Consider the following 19,507-nt stretch of genomic DNA (forward strand, 5'->3'; position numbering starts at 1 on the left):
CGGCCCCCAAACCCGCAGAGAGATGGATGGCAAGGTCTTCTCCAGTCCCACAGGGAAAATGGCCAAGAAGCTCAGTATGGAACAAGGTCACCTGGCCATCTGGCCTTCACTCAGTCCCTCTCCACCCCAGCTGGAGGCAGAGGGAGGGAAGAGAACATTTTAGCACAATACGGTGTGCTGGGAGCTGTCCAGGGTGCTGAAACCTGTAACCCATTAAGCTTCCAACTTTCGCTCCTTGAGTTAGTGCCGAGTAGACCCCAAGGCAAGTACTAAGGTCCAGTGGTTAATTTGAGAGGTGATCCAAGGAGTTACAAGTGAGGAATGAGGAAGAGAGAGATTGGTAAAGGGTACACTAGTGAATGAGTTTTATGGTGAACAACTAGGATTCAATTTTACTGAGGAGCCTCTATGATGCTGTATAACATATTTCAAAGTTTTCCCACTGAGCAATGGGGAAGCCGGGGTATTTATACACTGACTCCTTAGCTCACTGGTTGAGGGATGCTACCGAGGTTATTAAGCATCTGGCATAGGGGCTCAGCAAACTGTGTGATGCCAGAGATTGCCCTCCAACAGAGATGTAGAGAGATAGGAGTGTACCAAGAGGAAGCTGCAAGTGAACTTAGAGGTAAGCTGTGTGATGCAAACCCTAGGAGGCAGACACTAGTTTTACTCCCTTTTTCCAGGTGAGAAAACTGAGGTTCAGTGAGTTCAATCCACATTTTCACTGTCACAGAGGGAAGAGCTTCCTCTGACTCTGAAATCCAGGTCTTAACCATGGTGCTAGGCCAATCTCTCATTTCTTGAAATCTCTTCTGCTCCTGTTTTTCCCCAGCCATAGTGGAACCCAAGATCAGGGAGGGGAAGGAAGGATCACCCTGACTTTCCATGCCAGAGAGCTCTATTCAAATTCTCAAGTTTATTTTCATTGGCAAACTTGACCTTAGGGAAATAGCATAGGATTCAAGAAAATGGGTTCTAGATCCAGATCTGCCTTAGTTCAAATCCTGGGTCCACCATGTATGAGACAGATGCTCTGGTCTGAATATTTCAAACCTTCCAAAACGCTTGTTGAAATTTGTTTTATTTATTTTATATTATTATTTATTAACACAGAGTCTCACTCTGTCACCCAGCCTGGAATGCAGTAGTGTGTGTGCATTATAGCTCAAGCAGCCTTGACCTTAAACTTTCCAGTCTCCATAACTGTAAGAAATAAATGGCTTTTTCTTTACAAATTACTCAGTTTCAGGTATTCTGTTATAAGCAACAGAAAACAGACTAAGACAGTAAGTATTTAATGTCTTTGAGCCTCAGGTGCTCCATCTGTAAATGGGGATAATAATAGTATTTATTTAACCTTGAGAGTTGAAATAATTTTATTTCTATTTTTATTTTTAGAGACAATCTTGCTCTGTCACCCAGGCTGGAGTACAGTGGTGTGATCATAGTTCACTGCAGCCTCAAATTCCTGGGCTCAAGCAATCCTCCTGCCTCAGCCTCCTCATTATCTGGGACTATAGGCATGTACCAACATACCTGGCCAACTTAAAAAATAAACTTTTTACAAAGACAGGATCTTGCTATGCTGCCCAGACTGGTCTCAAACTCCTGGGCTCAAGTGATCCTCCTGACTTGGCGTCCTAAAGTGCTGAAATTATAGGAGGGTGCCTATGTATGTATATAAAATATAGTATGTCATATTGTAAGCACCTTGTAAGTTTCAGCTTATCAGAGTTGCCACTGTTGTTAATAACAGGCATTACATTCCTAAGGACACTGGGTTGAATATAGCTCTTTGCTGAACTTAACACAGACCCAGTGTTATTCTAGGTTTAGAGACATGTCCTAGAGACAGGCTGAGATCCTGATCCACCCCGTACCAGCTGTGTGACTCCCTTGCGAGCAGCTTAACCTCTCTGAGCCTCAGATTCATCTGTACAAAGGCTAGTGAGGCTAACTGTGATAATGCACATAAAACTCTTAATGTAGTCCCTGGCACATAGTAAGTACTCAATAAATGATAAGAATAACAACCATGGCAGCTAACATCGTTATTATCACTGTCACTGCTGGTGTTGTTAGAAGATGGAAGAAAATAGCTCCTGCTGCTAGGAAGTGATGTGGTTCCTGGTGAAACATCGTCTCCAGCAAATATCATGACAACCAAATGCTTTGAACAATAAAAAGATCAATGCTCTCTCAATGGTATAACTCACTGAGAATGACAAAAAGCATTTGTGTCACAGTGGGGAATCCTTTTGGTACCAAGGATGACTGATCCATGGAGGGGAGAAATTACTGCAGAGAGACATTAAAATAAAAGGCTGCTGGTATTTATAGGAACTGTTGTTGGTCTCATGAGTTAGAATGCTGGTTGTGTTTTGTTGTTGTTGTTGGAATGCTGTTTACATGTGATGGCAACTCAGAGCAGTTGCATGGGGTAGCGGTGAAGAAAGAAAGGAGGTAAGCAGCAACTACATGTATTTATTCAATTAATCAAAAAGGAGAGAGGACGTGAGAGGTGTATGGTCAAGACACTGACCTCTCTGAGAGACTTGGTTTCCTCAACTATATAATGAAAAGCAAGGGAACTAGGATTATTCTCTGGGAATCCCTTTCTTATTCTCTGAAAAGAGACCACAGGCTAGTCAGGAGGCAAGAGGAAGGAAGAGAGAGCTGGGCTCTACTGGCAGAACCTGAGGGGTGATATTAAACATTTATACCACTCCCATTGCCCACAAAGTCAGGGTTCCTGGCTCCGTGACATGAAGATACCTTCTTATTCTAGAAGATCTCTTGCCACCATCTCTGTGTGACTTTGGACAAACTACTTCACTTCTTTGTGAGTAAAATAGAAGGGATGGACCTGCCAGAGTCCACGGAGCCTTAAAATTCAATGACGTGGCCGGGTGCGGTGGCTCATGCTTGCAATCCCAGCACTTTAGGAGACAGGTGGGCGGATCACTTGAAATCAGGAGTTTGAGACCAGCCTGATCAACATGCAGAAACCCCGTCTCTACTAAAAATACAAAAAATTAGCCGGGCTTGGTGGTGCACGCCTGTAATCCCAGCTGCTCGGAAGGCTGAGGCAGGAGAATCGCTTGAACCTGAGAGGCGGAGGTTGCAGCGAGCCAAGATTATGCCATTGCACTCCAGCCTGGACAATAAGAGCAAAACTCCAACTCAAAAAAAAAAAAAAAAATTCAATGATGCTACAAGACCGAAAACATCTTTCCCTGCTGGTCCCTGTGTAGTTCCATCTTTTCCTTGCCTCTGATCTTCAACAAAATGGCCCAAAGCCTGAGGCAGTATATAGTCCCTTCTAAAAAGGAACCTTCGTTTTCACAGAGTCACAAAATGTCAGAGCTGGCAAAGACCCGAGCTTCTCTGTCTTATATCTCATCTGATGTTCAGGGCATCTGCCACAGAATTCTGGACTATCTGACTATCTCTATCAGTGTGTTGGTCCCATCTTCTAAACAGCTTAGTAAATTTCCCAGGACACTCATCAGAAGTGTTACCCTTTTCCAGCTTAACAACCATTTATTTTACTGAGAATTTATTATGTGCCAGGTACAGTGCTAACCCTGTGAATAAAAAAAAGAAAAAAAAATTGTGCTCACCCCTTCTCTGGTGAGGTTCACAGTCTCTTTTCTTAACATGCATAATTTGTGTTATTTGAGCTCTTCAATATTTACATATATTTGAGAATGACAGTAAAAGAACTATCATCTCAGACATACAGCCAAGCTTCTGAAATCTTCCTCTTACACATTTTCAGTTTCATGATCAGAACACAAATACAATAAAAATATGCCTTACAAAGGTTTGACAAAATTACAAAGTTAGGATTTCTCTGAGGCTCTGAGCTACAAAGAACAAACAGATATCTGGAGTAAGATCTTTTCCACCAAACTTCGCCCAAGAGGAAGGCAAACACCTTGGTAGTTCACAAAAAATGAATGATGTTTTAACGCTGTGGTTTGCTTCAGGAATCTGAGAGGACAACAGGTTAATCAGAAAGTACTCATTAGGCTGGGCACGGTGGCTCACACCTGTAATCCCAGCGCTCTGGGAGGCCAAAGTGGGCAGATCACCTGAGGTCCAGAGTTCGAGACCAGTCTGGCCAATATAGTGAAACCCCATCTCTACTAAAAATACAAAAATTAGCCGGGCATGGCAGCATGTGCCTGTAATCCCAGCTCTCGGGAGGCTGAGGCAAGAGAACTGCTGGAACCCAGGAGGCAGGGGCTGCAGTGAACCGAGATACCACCACTACACTCTGTCTCAAACAATAAAAAAAAAAAAAGAAATTACTCATTGTGCTCATTAAAGTCATCACTGTCTCAATGTCAAATTAGTATATTTGAGTCCCCTCTTCTCTGAAACACAGAATTAAGTGTCTACTGTGTTCCTTCACCATTGACATTGGCAGAAGGCTAGGTCTGCAGGATGTTTGTGTGTGTGTGTGTATTTTTTATTTCTTTTTCCTTTTTTCTTTTTTGAGAGAGTCTCACTCTGTCGTCCAGGATGGAGTGCAGTGTCACCATCTCAGCTCACTGCAACCTCTGCCTCCTGGATTCAAGTGATTCTGCTGCCTCAGCCTCCCGAATAACTAGAATTACCAGTGCACACCACACCACCATGCCAGGCTAATTTTTTTTTTTTTTTGTATTTTTAGTAGAGATGGGGTTTCACCATGTTGGCCAGGCTTGTCTCGAACTCCTGACCTCAAGCAATCTGCCCGCCTCTGCCTCCCAAAGTGCTGGGATTACAGGCATGAGCCACAGCGCCCAGCCTAAATTTTTTTTTTTCTTTTAGACAAAATCTCACTTTGTTGCCCAGACTGGCCTTAAACCCCTAGGCTCAGGGAATCCTCCCACCTCAGCTTCCAAAAGCTGGAATTCCAGGTGCTTGCCACTGCACCCAGCTCATGCAGAACGTTTTACTTTCCCCTCCCTGTTCCTAGCTTACAACACAACAGGACACTAAACAGCACCTTGGAATTTGGAGTAATAAAACTTAAGCAATGCGCCTGATTTGAATGAGACAGAACCACCAGACAAGAAGGATAATTGACTACCAGAGAAATAAGAGCAAGAAAAGCAAGTGAAAGAAATGCATGATGAATACAAAAAGAACGGAGAAGGGGATGCGAAAGGAACCCAACCTAGAAGAGAAGCTCTTCATGATAGGGTCAGGATTCCCTGAGAATCTAATTAAAACTACAGACCAGATTGGCCGGGCGCGGTGGCTCAAGCCTGTAATCCCATCACTTTGGGAGGCCGAGATGGGCGGATCATGAGGTCAGGAGATCGAGACCATCCTGGCTAACACAGTGAAACCCCGTCTCTACTAAAAAATACAAAAAACTAGCCGGGCGAAGTGGCGGGTGCCTGTAGTCCCAGCTACTCGGGAGGCTGAGGCAGGAGAATGGCATAAACCCGGGAGGCAGAGCTTGCAGTGAGCTGAGATCCGGCCACTGCACTCCAGCCTGGGCGACAGAGCGAGACTCCATCTCAAAAAAAACAAACTACAGACCAGAAAAAAATATACATATACACAACTTTTTTCTTGCATAAAATTTCAGCAGATTCATTCATCCCAACGATGAGCTCTCACCCTTAGGATCTATCTGTTCTAGATGAAGAATTTCTCGTGTAGAGGAATGAATCTAGAATCTCCTTCATCAGATGATAGGAAAGTTGAAGAAAGGCCACCTTGTTGTAAGCAGGTGGATACGAACACTTATAAGTGACAAAGTGACATACTGAATGACTGCCTTCAGTTTAATGATCACTTATTCAGACCCACTAGGTACCTGTATTAGTCAGGGTTCTTTAGTGGGACAAAACTAATAGGATAGATGTATATACGAAAGGGAGCTTATTAAGGAGCACTGACTCACACAATCACAAGGTAAAGTCCCACAATAGCCCATGATAGGGTCAGGATTCCCTGAGAATCTAATTAAAACTACAGACCAGATTGGCCGGGCGCGGTGGCTCAAGCCTGTAATCCCAACACTTTGGGAGGCCGAGATGGGCGGATCATGAGGTCAGGAGATCGAGACCATCCTGGCTAACACTTGCTCTTCTGCAGGCTGAAGAGCAAGGAAGCCAGTGGTGAATCCGTCCGAGTCCTCAAATCTCAAAAGTAGGAAGCTGACAGTGCAGCCTTCAGTCTGTGGCCAAAGGCCCGAGAGCTCCTGGCTAACCGCTGGTGTAAGTCCATGAGTCCAAAAGCTGAAGAACTTGGAGTCTGATTTTAGAGGGCAGGAAGCATCCAGCACAGGACAAAGATGAAGGCCAGAAGACTCAGCAAGTCTGCTCTTTCCAACTTCTTCTGCCTGCTTTTATTCTGGCTGTACTGGCAGCTCATTAGATGGTGCCCACACAGATTGAGGGTGGGTCTGCCTCTCCCAGTCCACTGACTCAAATGTTAATCTCCTTGGGCAACACCCTCACAGACACATCCAGGAACAATACTTTGCATCCTTCGAGCTGATAAAGTTGACACTCAATATTAACCATCACACCACTCAGTAGTATATGAGTTTCCCTAAGTATTTCCATAACCACGTTATTATGAAAAACAAAAAACAGGGTTGCAAAAGCCCATCAATGATAGACTGGATAAAGAAAATATGGTACATATACACCGTGGAATACTATGCAGCCATAAAAAAGAACAAGATCATGCCCTTTGCAGGGACATGGATGGAGCTGGAGGTCATTATCCTTAGCAAACTAATGCAGGAACAGAAAACCAAATATTGCGTGTTCTAAGTGGGAGCTAAATGATGATAACACACGGACACACAGAGGCGAACAACACGCACTGGGGCCTTTTGGAGGGTGGGAGGAGAGATAGGATCAAGAAAAATAACTAATGGGTACTAGGCTTAATACCTGGGTGATGAAATAACCTGTACAACAAACCCCCATGATACAAGTTTACCCATGTAACAGATCTGCACTTGTACCCCTAAACTTAAAATAAAAGTAAAACAAAAAAAAAACACCACACAGGGATTTTTAAGGGATTTTTTTAAGGCTCCTTCCTGTCAGCAAGGTCAAGCCAGCCCCAGCCAGCAGAAGCCAGCCCCCAGGGAGCCTGAATTGGCGCAACCACTTTGCAGAGTAATTTGGCAATACCTACTGGGGCTGAGGATGCACACAGTATACAAGTCAGCAGTTCCACTCCTGGGTGTGTACCCTAGAGAAACTCACTCGGGAGAAAGCAGGGACACTTTGCTCCAAAATTGCCCAAAGCTGGAAACAATCCAAATAAATAAATACAACGGCAGCATACTCCTACCACAGAATACTACGCAGTCGTGAAAATGGATGCATGAAAACTATTCTCGTTAATCAGATTTATCTCATGTCAAACACAAAAGTCAGGTTAGAGAAATGTGAAGTTTGAAAAACAGTACCATGTATTTCTTTTTTTTTCTTTCTTTTCTTTTTTAAATTTTTATTTCTTTATTTTTTGAGACAAGGTCTCACTCTGTCACCCAGGCTGGAGTGTAGTGGTGCAATCACAGCTCACTGCAGCCTTGACCTCCTGGGCTCAGGTGATCCTCCCACCTCAGCCTTCTGAGTAGCTGGGACTACAGGCATGCATCATCATGCATGCTTGTTTTTGCATTTTTTGTATACATGGGGTTTCACCATGTTGCCCAGGCTGGTCTTAAACTCCTGGACTCAAGCAGTCTTCCCGCCTTGGCCTCTCAAAGTGCTAGGATTACAAGTGTGAGCCACCACACCTGGCCTTTATTTCAAACAAAAACAAAACATTATTTTTTAGGGACAGAGTCTTGCTCTGTTGCCCAAGCTGGAGTGCAGTCATAGCTCACTACAATGACAACCTTCTGGGCTCAAGTGATCCTCCCACCTTGGCCTCCTGAGTAGCTGGGACTACAGGAGCACACCACCATGGCCAGCTGATTATCTTATTACATTTTATTTCATTTTGTAGAGACGGGGTTTCACTACATTGGCCAGGCTGGTCTCAAACTTCTGGCCTCAAGTAATCCTTCCATCTTTGCCTCCAAAATTGCTAGGATTACAGGTGTGAGCCACCATTCCCAGCCCACATATTTCTTATCTACGTATGTAGTCAAAGTGTAAACTGTTCTCACTCTGATGCTATTTAAAAAACATTTTTAAGTATAAAAATAGGTAGCATCTATTTCTTATATACTTAGGCAGCCAAAGTGTAAATACATAAATGGAAATAATAAACATAAAATTCAGGAAAGTGCCCCAGATGGGGGAGAGAAAGGAATGGGTCTAGGGAGGGAGAAAACAGGGATTAGAAAGGTTAGAAAGGTTTTGTTTTGCTGGGTACAGTGGCTTATGCCTGTAATCCCAGCATTTTGGGAGGCTGAGCCAGGTGGATCACTTGAGGTCAGGAGTTCGAGACCAGCCTGGCCAACATGGTGTAAACCCGTCTCTACTAAAAATACAAAAATTAGCTAGGTGTTGTGGTACACGCCTGTAATTCAAGCTACTTGGGAGGCTGAGGCAGGAGAATCACTTGAACCTGGGAGGCAGAGGCTGCAGTGAGCCGAGATCGCACCACTGCACTCCAGCCTGGGAGACAGAGGGAGACTCTGTCAAAAAAAAAAAAAAAAAAGAGAGAAAGGTTTTGTTTTGATGGCAGGTTACTCCATTACTTCTCTATCCTCAGTTCTCCCTATTCTTCTGGTCACCTTCTCTAGCCACATGAGCCTTCTTACTGTTGACCAAACACATCAGATACAGTCCAGCCTCAGAGCCTTTGCACTGGCTGTTCCCTTTGCCTGACACTCTGTTCCAGCTCTCCTCATGGCTCACTCACTCACCTCCCCTTAGGTTTTCATTCAGATGTCACATTCCCAGTGAAGCCTTCCCTGGCTTCCAGCACCCCTCACCCCTGCCTGCCACACATCCCATCCCTCCCCTGCTTTATTTTTCCTCTGTACCCCTCACCGCCATCTGACACACTTGATTCATCCATCAATTGTGTCCATCCCCATCAGTAGACTCGCAGCTCCATGAGAACAGGGGATTTTTCTATTTCGTTTAACTGCTGTGTCCCAGAGCCTAGAACAGGACCTGGCACATAGAAGTGTTCAATAAATAGTCATTGAATAAATGAATGTATACACAGGTGTTTGCTCTATTATTCTGTACTTATTTTTGCATGGGATCTTGCTAGCTTGCCCAAGCTGGTCTCAAACTAGTTAGGCTCAAGCAATCCTCCCTCTTCAGCCTCCTGAGTAATTGGGGCTATAGGCATGTGCCGTTGTACCCGGCTTTACACATTTTTAATTTTTATTTTGTGGAGATGCAGTCATGCTATGTTGCCCAGGCTGGTCTCAAACTCCTGGGCTCAAGCAATCCTGCCACCTTGGCCTCCCAATGTGCTGGGATGCAGGCATGAGCCACCCTGCCCAGGTTTACATTTTGTAAACAACAAAAAAGTTAGCCACTAGGCTGTTTCCAGGTGAGCTTCCTAGTAGGGTAAGAGAAAAGTGCCCAGCACCATAATATGTCCTTGGAACCCATCAAGGTCCCAAGTCACTGAACTGTGAGCACAACCAACAAAGATCCCTCTGTGACCACCAAGCCCATGAGAGCTAGCCCAGAGTCCTTACAACAGACCACTGACATCTGAAGGCCTCTACAGAAACAGCCCAATAGGCCACAGTTCCTTCTGTGAGAGGCAACATTGCTCTGAAACAAATCTGCATTCTGAGAGTCCAGCCAGCACAGCGTGGGTGCTGCAACCCATCACATCCACCAAGAGAGATAGAACATGGAGCAGCAACAAAACATGGAGAGCTACGATCCTGTAAATGATTACTATGAAAAAGGTGTCCCAGTGAAGAAGGATCTTAGAATAGAAGAGCCCAGACTTAGCTCAGAGGAGAGCAGAGAGTGGGAAGTGGAGGAACCAGCCACTGGTAACAGATAGTAAAGTCCCTACTGGAATCTAATAAAAGTCTTTAAGGTCCCTGACAGACTAGTGGGTAATTCTCCAAATCCATTTCCCTTTTCTTCTAAGCACAATCTGATGCTTCCCAGCTTCCCTTGCAGTGATGTGTGGTCATGTGACCCAGTTCTAGCCAACAGGATATGAATGAAACAGGTATGGGTCACACCCCTTCCAAACTCATAAACCTTCCCAAGTATCACCTTCTATGCTCATTTCTCCTTCCTGGTTTGATACAGACAAGCATGGAGTTATTGGATGCTGTGGGCTGACAATGAAGATCCACAATACGGCAAGGGTTAGGGTCCGTCAGTCATTGGAGCAGATGAACTTGCCAACTGGAACAATTATTTTGGACTTTTTTTTTGAGATGGGGTCTTGCTCTGTTGCCCAGGCTAGAGTGTGGTGGTATGATCATAGCTCACTGCTCCCTCCAACTCCTGGGCTCAAGCAATTCTCCCAGGCATGTACCACCATGCCTGGCTAATTTTTTTTTTATTTTATGTTTTAGTGACGGTGGGGGGGGGGTCTCACTATGTTGCCCAGGCTGGTCTTGAACTCCTGAGCTCAAGTGATCCTCCCATCTCAGCCTCCCAAAGTGCTGAGATTACAGTCATGCACCACCACACCCAGCTCACTTTTGAATTTACTATGAGTGACAAATAAACTTCTGCTGTGTTAAGTCATTATTTTTTGTTATACCAGCAAGTGCTACCTCATACAGGGTGCTTCAAGGAAAGCATACACACATTTCAACCACAGTTCATCATATATGGATCTGAAAACTCCTTGAAGACAGTGACTGCACCTTATTTAGCTTGCTTTTCTCCTTTGTCATAATCACAATCCCTTGCACCCAGACATTCTCAAAACACATTCACCAAGTTGAAATAAAAGCAAGATATCCTCAAGCAAATCAAGAGATCCATGCACGTACAACACTTAAAACCTTGAGTTCTGGAATGCATAATCTTCTGTTCATATCCCAGTTTCATCACTTACTTGCTTGGTGGCCTTAAGCAAGTTACGCTCTGAGTTTCCGATTCCTCAGTGGTCAGATGGGAATATTAATATTTCCTAATTCAGTGGGTTGTTGCAAGGATTAAATTAGAGAATGCGCATAAAGCACTCTGGAAGCAGCCAACGATAATGAGCTATTATTTTAATTGTAACAGAAAGCATCTGCTGTAATATACAGCTGAGATATGGATGTGGGGTGTTGGCAGAAAGGAGGCAGGTGCATAATGAGGGGAGGGAGAACACAAGGGCTCAGCCTTCCTGAGCCCGGCGCAAACCACACCAACCAAAAGCCTCGTAATCCTTCAGCTAGTTAAATCCAAAGAGTATAGCACGTGCCACTTACCCCGTTAGCACCACCACAAAGTCCATGACGTTCCAGCCATTCCTCAAGTAGGAGCCTTTGTGGAAGGCAAACCCAAGGGCAATGATTTTAATTCCAGCCTCGAAACAAAAAATTCCAATGAAGTATGGTTCTGTGTCATCCTGGAAGGGAGAGAACGCAAGTTCAGCGTCTTGGGCTGGGCAGATGTTGGCAAGACCAGGGAACCAGCCCATCTAGAAATCAGTATCCACCACCGTCTCACTTCCCTTGACCCTCCTGCACTCACCACCCCTCACTGCCTCTTGCAGAGTTCTCTTGTCCAAAGCCTTTTGCAAGCAAAGCCAATGCTCAGAGAAGGCAACTTCCTCCTTCATTCCTTTTGGGCCAACGTCACATATCACTTGGCCAAACAGAATTGCTTGTTTGCACCTGCTTTATTCAATACGACAGTCACAGGCCACATGTGGCTATTTCAATTAAAATTAATTTAAATGCAATAAAATTAAAAAACGCAGTTCTGCAGTCACACTGGCTACATTTCAAGTGACGATCCTACTGGACAGGGCAGATGGAGATCATTTCTGTGACTGCAGAAAGTTCTAATGGAAAGCATTGGTTTAGAGGATTTACTTGTCACACGCAGCGTTCAAGGCATTTGAGGCTGGAGCTTGTGCATTGACCTCACTCCTAAATCTGACTCCTTAGGATGGTTCTCAGCTGGTAGATTGTTAAAGGTTTGGAATAGGAGTTCTGTACTGGCTGATAAGTGGCCAGTATCCTCACCTCCAGTTCCTCTGCAGAACCTCCAGCTGCTTCTGGCTTCCAGCTGATAATCTATCATATTTGAAATTAAGCTATAAGCTCTTCTCCATCAGAGCCCCTATGTGAATGTCTTCCCATCTGTTACAACAATGTTTCTCAAGCTTCAATCATTTCATTCTGCCTGAATGATTTTTTTTCCACATCAGCTTGCCACTGGTACGTCTATTTGCTTACCAGTCTTTCAACGGACTCTTTTTATTTAGCATTATTTTAAGTGAAAATGCAAAGGTCTAGACATCATAGGTTTGCTAGGCTAGTTATAGTTTTTAGAAGACTGTGACCTTGTGAAATGTATGTTGGGTCTTCGACATTGTTTCCTGGCGTACAACTCCTAAAATCCTTGGGATCTCCAAAGGGATGTCTTTTTGTAGGCTAAGGACTCACTGACGGCTGGCAGCTTCTAGGTAGCTTCAGGATGGGGGCTGGTCACCGGGAAAACCAAGGCATGATTAGAGGGTTGGATTTAAATCATTCATTGGTGATCAACTTGATTTTCAGCTCCTCTGCCCTTCCAGAGGTTGGGGGGTGGGGCTGAAAGTCCTAACCCTCGAATCATGCCTTGGTCTTCATGCCAGTTCCCCTCCTGAAGCTACCTGGAAACTGCCAGCCACACCCTTCTCCTGTATCTCACCCTATGCATTGCTTCATCTATATCCTTTGTAATATTCTTTTTTCTTTCTTTCTTTCTTTTTTTTCCCCCGAGTCACAGTTTCACTCCTGTTGCCCAGACTGGAGTGCGATGATGTGATCTTGGCTCACTGTAACCTCCGCCTCCCACGTTCAAGCGATTCTCCTGCCTCAGCCTCCCAAGTAGCTGGGATGACAGGTGTGCGCCACCATATCCAGCTAATTTTGCATTATTTTTTTAGTAGAGACGGGCTCTTACCATGTTGGTCAGGCTGGTCTCGAACTCCTGACCTCAAGTGATCTACCTGTCTTGGCCTCCCAAAGTACTGGGATTACAGGCGTGAGCTACCGTGCCTGGTCAAGACATAATTATTAACATTAACAATGTTCATTTGAGTATACTGCCTGAAATTATGTCATATGCCAAAGTAGGCAGTTTGAGACCAGCCTAAGCGACCTAGTGAGACCCCCATCTCTACAAAAAAGACAAAAATAAGAAAATTAGCTGGGCATGGTGGCACCTGTAGTCCCTGCTACTCAGAAGGCTGCAGTGGGAGGATGGCTTGAGCCCAGGAGGTGGAGGCTGCAGTGAGCTATGATTAAACCACTGCACTCCAGCCTGGGTGACAGAGCGAGATTCTGTTTCAAGAAAAAAAAAAAAAAAGAAATTTAGGTTTCCCATGATCTGGCTCTGGGCTCCAGGACTGTGAGCCTCCTGTGTGCCCTGCTCCACTCCCCCAAAAATCAAAGTCCTGCTAAAGCCAAGGAGAAGCCCCCGAGAAAAGACACCACTCACCAGCCGTTCAGACATCGGGGTCTTGTCATCATCAGGCAGATGCTGCTCCAGTGCGAGGACGATGCAATTCGCTATGATGGTGGCTAAAATCATATATTCAAAGGGAGTATTGGGGAATTAAGGAAAAATCTTGTTTAAAGAAAAGAAGGGTGTTTGGAGGGGCACCCACGCCCAGTGACCCCAATAGAAAGATCTCAAGCCCTCCAGATCCTCCCAACTCATCAGTACAGGTGGAATTATTCTTTCTCCTCTCTGGAGTAGATCCCTGCAGATCTCAAACCCAGAGCAGGTGAGTTCTAAAGGGAAACGTGGATATTCACCTTCTATCTCACCAGCAATATTCATTGAACACATATTCATTCAGTACCTGCTGCGTGCCAGACTCTGTTCTGGGCTAGGGACACAGCTGAGAGCAAAGCAGACAAGAGGAGAAGCTTCCTCCTGCTTCCTAGAGGAGGAGCAAATAATTGAGATAACTACATCATGTATACTACGTTATACAGTCAACTGCATGTACCATGTTATATAGTACATCATATATTCTGTGTTATGTAGTAAGATGGTGAAGGCTATAGACAGTGGAAAGGGTCAGGGCTGCAATTTCAAATATAGTGGCAGAGCCCAGCATGATGGCCGGCACCTGTGGTCCCAGCTACTTGGGAGGCTGAAGCGAGAGAATCGCTTCAGCCGAGGAGGTGGAGGCTGCAGCGAGCAATGACTGTACTGCTGCACACCAGCCTGGGTGGCAGAAGGAGGCTCTGTCTCAAAAAAAAAAAAAAAAAAAAAAAAAGATAAATTAAAAATAGACAAATATAGGCCGAGGTGGGTGGATCACTTGAGATCAGGACTTCAAGACCAGCCTGGCCAACATGGTGAAACCCTGTCTCTACCAAAAATACAAAAATTAGCCAGGCGTGGTGGCACACACCTGTAGTCCCAGCTACTTGGGAGGCCAGGGCAGGAGAATCGCTTGAACATGGGAGGTGGAGGTTGCAGTGAGCCGAGATCAAGCCACTGCAGTCCAGCCTGGGCAACAGAGCAAGACTCCATCTCAAAAATAAATAAAATAATAAATAAGTAAATAAATAAATAAATAAAACATTGTGATCAGATTTGACACCTAACGCATGAGCCACAGAAGAAAAAACAGATACACTGGGCTTCATCAAAATTTAAACCTTTTGTGCATCAGAGGACACTATCAAGAAAGTTAAAAGACAAGTAACAGAATGGGAGAAGCTATTTGCAAATCATGTATCTGATAAGGGTCTAGTACCAGGAATATATAAAGAACACTTACAACAACAAGATAACCCAACTGAAAAATGGACAGGAGGCTGGAATAGATATTTCTCCAAAGAAGACAGTCAAATGGCCAATAAGTACATGAAGGTATTAGTGATCAGGGAAGTGCAAATCAAACCCCAATGGGATACAGCTTCACACCCACAAGGATAGCTAAAATTAAAAACAAACAGAAAACAAGTGTTGGTGAAGATGTGAAGAAATTGAAACCCTCGTGCTGGTGGGAATATAAAATGGTGTAGCTGGCCAGGTGCTGTGGCTCACGCCTGTAATCCCAGCACTTTGGGAGGCTGAGGTAGGAGGATTACTTGAGCACAGGAGTCTGACACCAGCCTAGGCAATAAAGTGAGACTCTATCTCTACAAAAAATATAAAACATTAGCCGGGCATGGTGACGCAGGCCTGTAGTGCCAGCTACTTGGGAGGCTGAGGAGAGAGGATTGCTTGAGCCCCAGGAGGTTGAGGCTGCAGTGAACCGTGACTGCACCACTGCACTCCAGCCTGGGCAATGGGAGTGAGTTCCTGTCTCAAAACAACAACAACAACAACAACAACAAAACAACATCAGTGCAACTGTCATAGAAAACCAGTTGTTGATTCCTCAAAACGTTAAACACAGAGTTACCATGTGACACAGTAACTCCATTCCAAGGTATAAACAGGAAAGGATGGTAAGACAGGTACTCCAACAAACACTCATACACAAATGTTCACAGCAGCACTATTCACAATAGCCGAAAGACGGAAACAACCTAAATTTCATCAATGGATGAATGGATAAACAAATGTGGTCTACCCATAGAAGTGAAGAGTATTCAGCCAGAAAAAGGAATGAAGTAGGCCGGGCATGGTGGCTCACACCTGTAATCCCAGTACTTTGGGAGGCCAAGGCAGGCGGATCACCTGAGGTTCGGAGTTCAAGACCAGTCTGACCAACATGGGGAAACCCCGTCTCTACTGAAAAAAATACAAAATTAGCTGAGCGTGGTGGCGCATGCCTGTAATCCTAGCTACTCAGCAGGCTGAGGCAGGAGGATCGCTTGAACTCGGGAAGCGGAGGTTGTGGTGAGCCGAGATTGTGCCATTGCATTCCAGCCTGGACAACAAAAGCAAAGCTCTGTCTCAAAGAAAAAAAAAAAAAGAAAGAAAGAAAAAAAAAGGAGGAATGAACCTTGAAAGCATTACGCCAAGTGAAAGCAGCAGACATAAAATACCCCATATTGTATGATTCCATGTATATAAAATGTCCCTAATAGGCACATCCAGAGGCAGACAGCAGATTTGTTGTTCCTGGGGAATGGGAAGGGAAATGGGAGTGACTGCTTAATGTTTTTGAACTAGATGAAGGTGATAGTTACACAACATTGTGAATGTACCAAATGCCTCTCCCTCCCCTCTCCTTTCTTTTTTTGTTTATTTTTATTTTTTTAAAGAAACATGATTTTGCTCCGTCACCCAGGCTGGGGTGCAGTAGCATGATCACAGCTCACTGCAGCCTTGAATTCCTAGGCTCAAACAATCCTCCTGCCTCAGCGTCCTGAGTAGCTGGGACTATAGGTGCATGCCACTGCGTGTATCTAATTTTTTTTTTTTTAAGAGATGGAGTCTTACTTTGTTGCCCAGGGTGGTCTTGAACTCCTGGGCAACCTTCCTTCCTCAGCCTCCCAAAGTGCTGGGATTACAGGCATGAATCACAGTGCCCAGCTCTAAATGCCACTTTAAAATGGTTAATTGTATTATATTAATTTTACCTCAATTAAAAAAAAAATTACAGTAATCAGGGCAGACCTCTGAGAATCTGCTCTTCCAAGACCCGAGGCAGGCGAGGGGTCGTCCACGTCCATATCTCTATGTGCCCCATTTGCATTCTCTCCAGTTTGCACAGGTAAACTCCCCCCTGCATCCTGGGAACTGTCATCTGGGTCGAGGAGGCCTCCCTCCCTAGTGTCCCACCAGAGGATCTGCAGGGCAGGTAGGGAGGGTCTATCCTGTTCATTTCATATTAGCTCGTGACCTGCTGATCAGCCGGTGAATGGGAATATCCACTGTCCCCCTGCCACACCCCTCAGAAGTGCGCCACTCCAACAGGCGTATGGATCTGGCAATCTCTGAGAAGGAGGTGTAGGCATTGGAGAAGGGGCTGCTTGAGTGGAAAAGCCATAGGGTGTTGGTTACTCTGGAGCAGGTTTTCCCAACCTCAGCACTAGGTTTAGGGGTGGATCGTTCTCCTTGGTGGGGCTGTCTGGGCACTGCAGTACGTTCAACAGTATCCCTGGGCTAGATGCCAGTAGCATCCCCTCCTGTCCAGTGATGACAACCTCAAGTGGTCTCTAAACATTGCTGAGTGTCCCCTGGGGGCACTGAAATCCCGTGTTCCGTAGGGAGATCAATTAGTACATCTTGGGGAACTTGACCATGCTAAACCTCTCCCCTCCTCCTAGCTCTATCCTTTGGAAAATTAATTGGTTTCAGTCTCCTCTTCTGCCCTGGAGTTAGGTTTGGCATTTTGGAAGCACCATACAACCATCCCTTCCAGGCCGGAGGGAGAGTGGAACCCGCTTTCCAGGTGGGAAAACGGAGTGTGAAACAGAAACCCCCTCCGTAAACTCTCGGAAAGCCAGGAAAACCAGGCCTCCTTTTGTCACCAGCTTCAGCTTCTGCCTCCAGCTGAAAGCAGCTGAAGGCGAGCTCCACGCACACTCTGAAAAGCAAAATCTGAGACTCAGGGCAATTTGGGGAGCCAACAAAAGCTGGCCTTGCCGACGATCATCTCTGATTGGCTTTCTGCCTCCGAGCTGACAGGCATTAGGAGCCCAGAGAACAAAGCTGGGCCGTGTTGCACAAATACTCCACTCTGCCTCACCCTGCAGCCCGGAAAATAAGAGACAATATTTGTACACAGAGCAGCAACGCCAAGCCCTTCCCTGGTCTCCTCTCACTATGATTTGAAGCTGACTTCGCTTCCTCTCCCTGCCAACTCAGTCTCCTTACACGCGCTTCTACCATCCCACTCCTCCGGTTCCCTGGCCTCCTGCCCCTCAATGGCAGGGATGTGACTTCCTTTGGATCGGCTCCGGCACTGAAGGTTCCAGGAAGAGTCCCAGAAGGCCGCCATGCAGCATGCAGCACTTTCATGGGCTGCAACATCAGGGTTTCAACCAGTCAGTGTCGCCTGGATTTCAGATCCAGGGCGCTCTGGGTATGGCAATGAAACCTTAGCACATAGGCAAAAAGAAAGAGGTTCTTATCTCCCACCTTGCTTCATTTTCTTCTTGTAAAACACAGATACTCACACTGCTTCTCCAACATCAGCCCCTCTCCCTCTGCTCACCCACACACCAGCAAGTGTCCACAGACATGCCCCAGATGGACATCTGCAACAAAGACCTTAGACCCTTGCTACTCAAAGTGTGGTCCCAGAACCAGCACCTGTTAGGAATGCAGCCTCAGGCCCCGCATCCACCTGCTGAGTCAGAATCTGCATTTAAAAAGATCGCCAGGGGATTTGTGTGCACCGGGAAGTTTAGGAAGTGCTAAGTGCCTCTATTTCAGGGGTAGAAGGAGGAGCTCAGGTAATTGCGGTTTTGAGTCATCCAGAAAGAGGTGGGGGTTCCTCTTTCTCCTCCAAGCTTTCTCCTCCACATTCTGACCCCAGGGGGAGAACTGAAGAGCCCTGGGTACCAGCCTTCTGCTCCCACTTGGGTAAAGAACCTAAGAAGAAACCCAAGATTTTGAAGATATAAGAGCAATGTTGGAATGAGACAAAAGCAGAAAAGAAAATTTCAGCCTAACGCATGTGGAAGTATTCAAAGCCTTCCCATGGATCCCATCTCACTCAAAAGCAAAAACAAAGTCCTCCCAGCACCAGCAAGGTGCATGACCTGCTCCCATTACCTCCCTCCCCTCATGTCCTCTATTCTCTCCCTTAGTCACTCAGCTCCAGCAACATCGGCCTCCCCTTTATTCCCCAAACTCCCCAAGCACATTTCTACCCAGGGACCTTTGCACCTGCTGTTCATTCTCCTGGAATACTCTTTCCTCAGACATCCACATGACTCCCTCCCTCACTTCCTTTAGGCCTTTACTCAAAGGTCATATCCATCAAACCCCTTTGCCTGCTTATTTTTTTCTTTATTTCCCGTCCCCAGACAAGCATCTGCTATTTTTTCCCTTCTTTATCTTGTTCCCTGTCTCTCCCACGAGACTGCACGCTCTATGCACGTGGGGACTTTTTGTCTACTTTGTTCATTGCTTCATTCTCTGTGCCCAGGAGAGCATTCACCATATAGTAAATGTTCCAAAAAACACCGGTTGAAGGGTCTGGCGTGGAGGCTCACACCTGTAATCCCAGTACTTTGGGAGGCCGAGGCAGGTGGATCAGCCAGAGGTCAGGAGTTCGAGACCAGCATGGTCAACATGGTGAAACCCCATCTCTACTAAAAATACAAAAATTAGCTGGGCATAGTGGGAGATGCCTGTAATCTCAGCTACTCGGGAGGCTGAGCCAGGAGAATCACCTGAACCCGGGAAGTGGAGTTTGCAGTGAGCCGAGATCACGCCACTGCACTCCAGCCTGGATAACAGAACGAGACTCCGTCTCAAAAACAAAGCAAAACAAAACAAAAATC

The 19,507-nt window shown here is 45.6% G+C and overlaps 1 protein-coding gene across 10 annotated transcripts in view; it reads right to left on the reverse strand.

Annotated features, from left to right (window-relative positions):
* Positions 1-19,507, reverse strand: part of LOC105499905 (calcium voltage-gated channel subunit alpha1 A) — a 433,831-nt gene that overhangs the window by 245,949 nt on the left and 168,375 nt on the right. For all 10 annotated transcript variants that reach the window (XM_011710610.3, XM_071087269.1, XM_071087268.1 and 7 more), the window contains 2 exons: positions 13,575-13,680; positions 11,351-11,490 (listed from right to left, as the gene is read on the reverse strand). In XM_011710610.3, the coding sequence (XP_011708912.2) occupies positions 11,351-11,490; positions 13,575-13,680 (246 nt within the window). The remainder of the gene's footprint in view (positions 1-11,350; positions 11,491-13,574; positions 13,681-19,507) is intronic.

This window comes from Macaca nemestrina, chromosome 20 (assembly GCF_043159975.1).
Source record: "Macaca nemestrina isolate mMacNem1 chromosome 20, mMacNem.hap1, whole genome shotgun sequence".
NCBI classification, from domain to species: domain Eukaryota; kingdom Metazoa; phylum Chordata; class Mammalia; order Primates; family Cercopithecidae; genus Macaca; species Macaca nemestrina.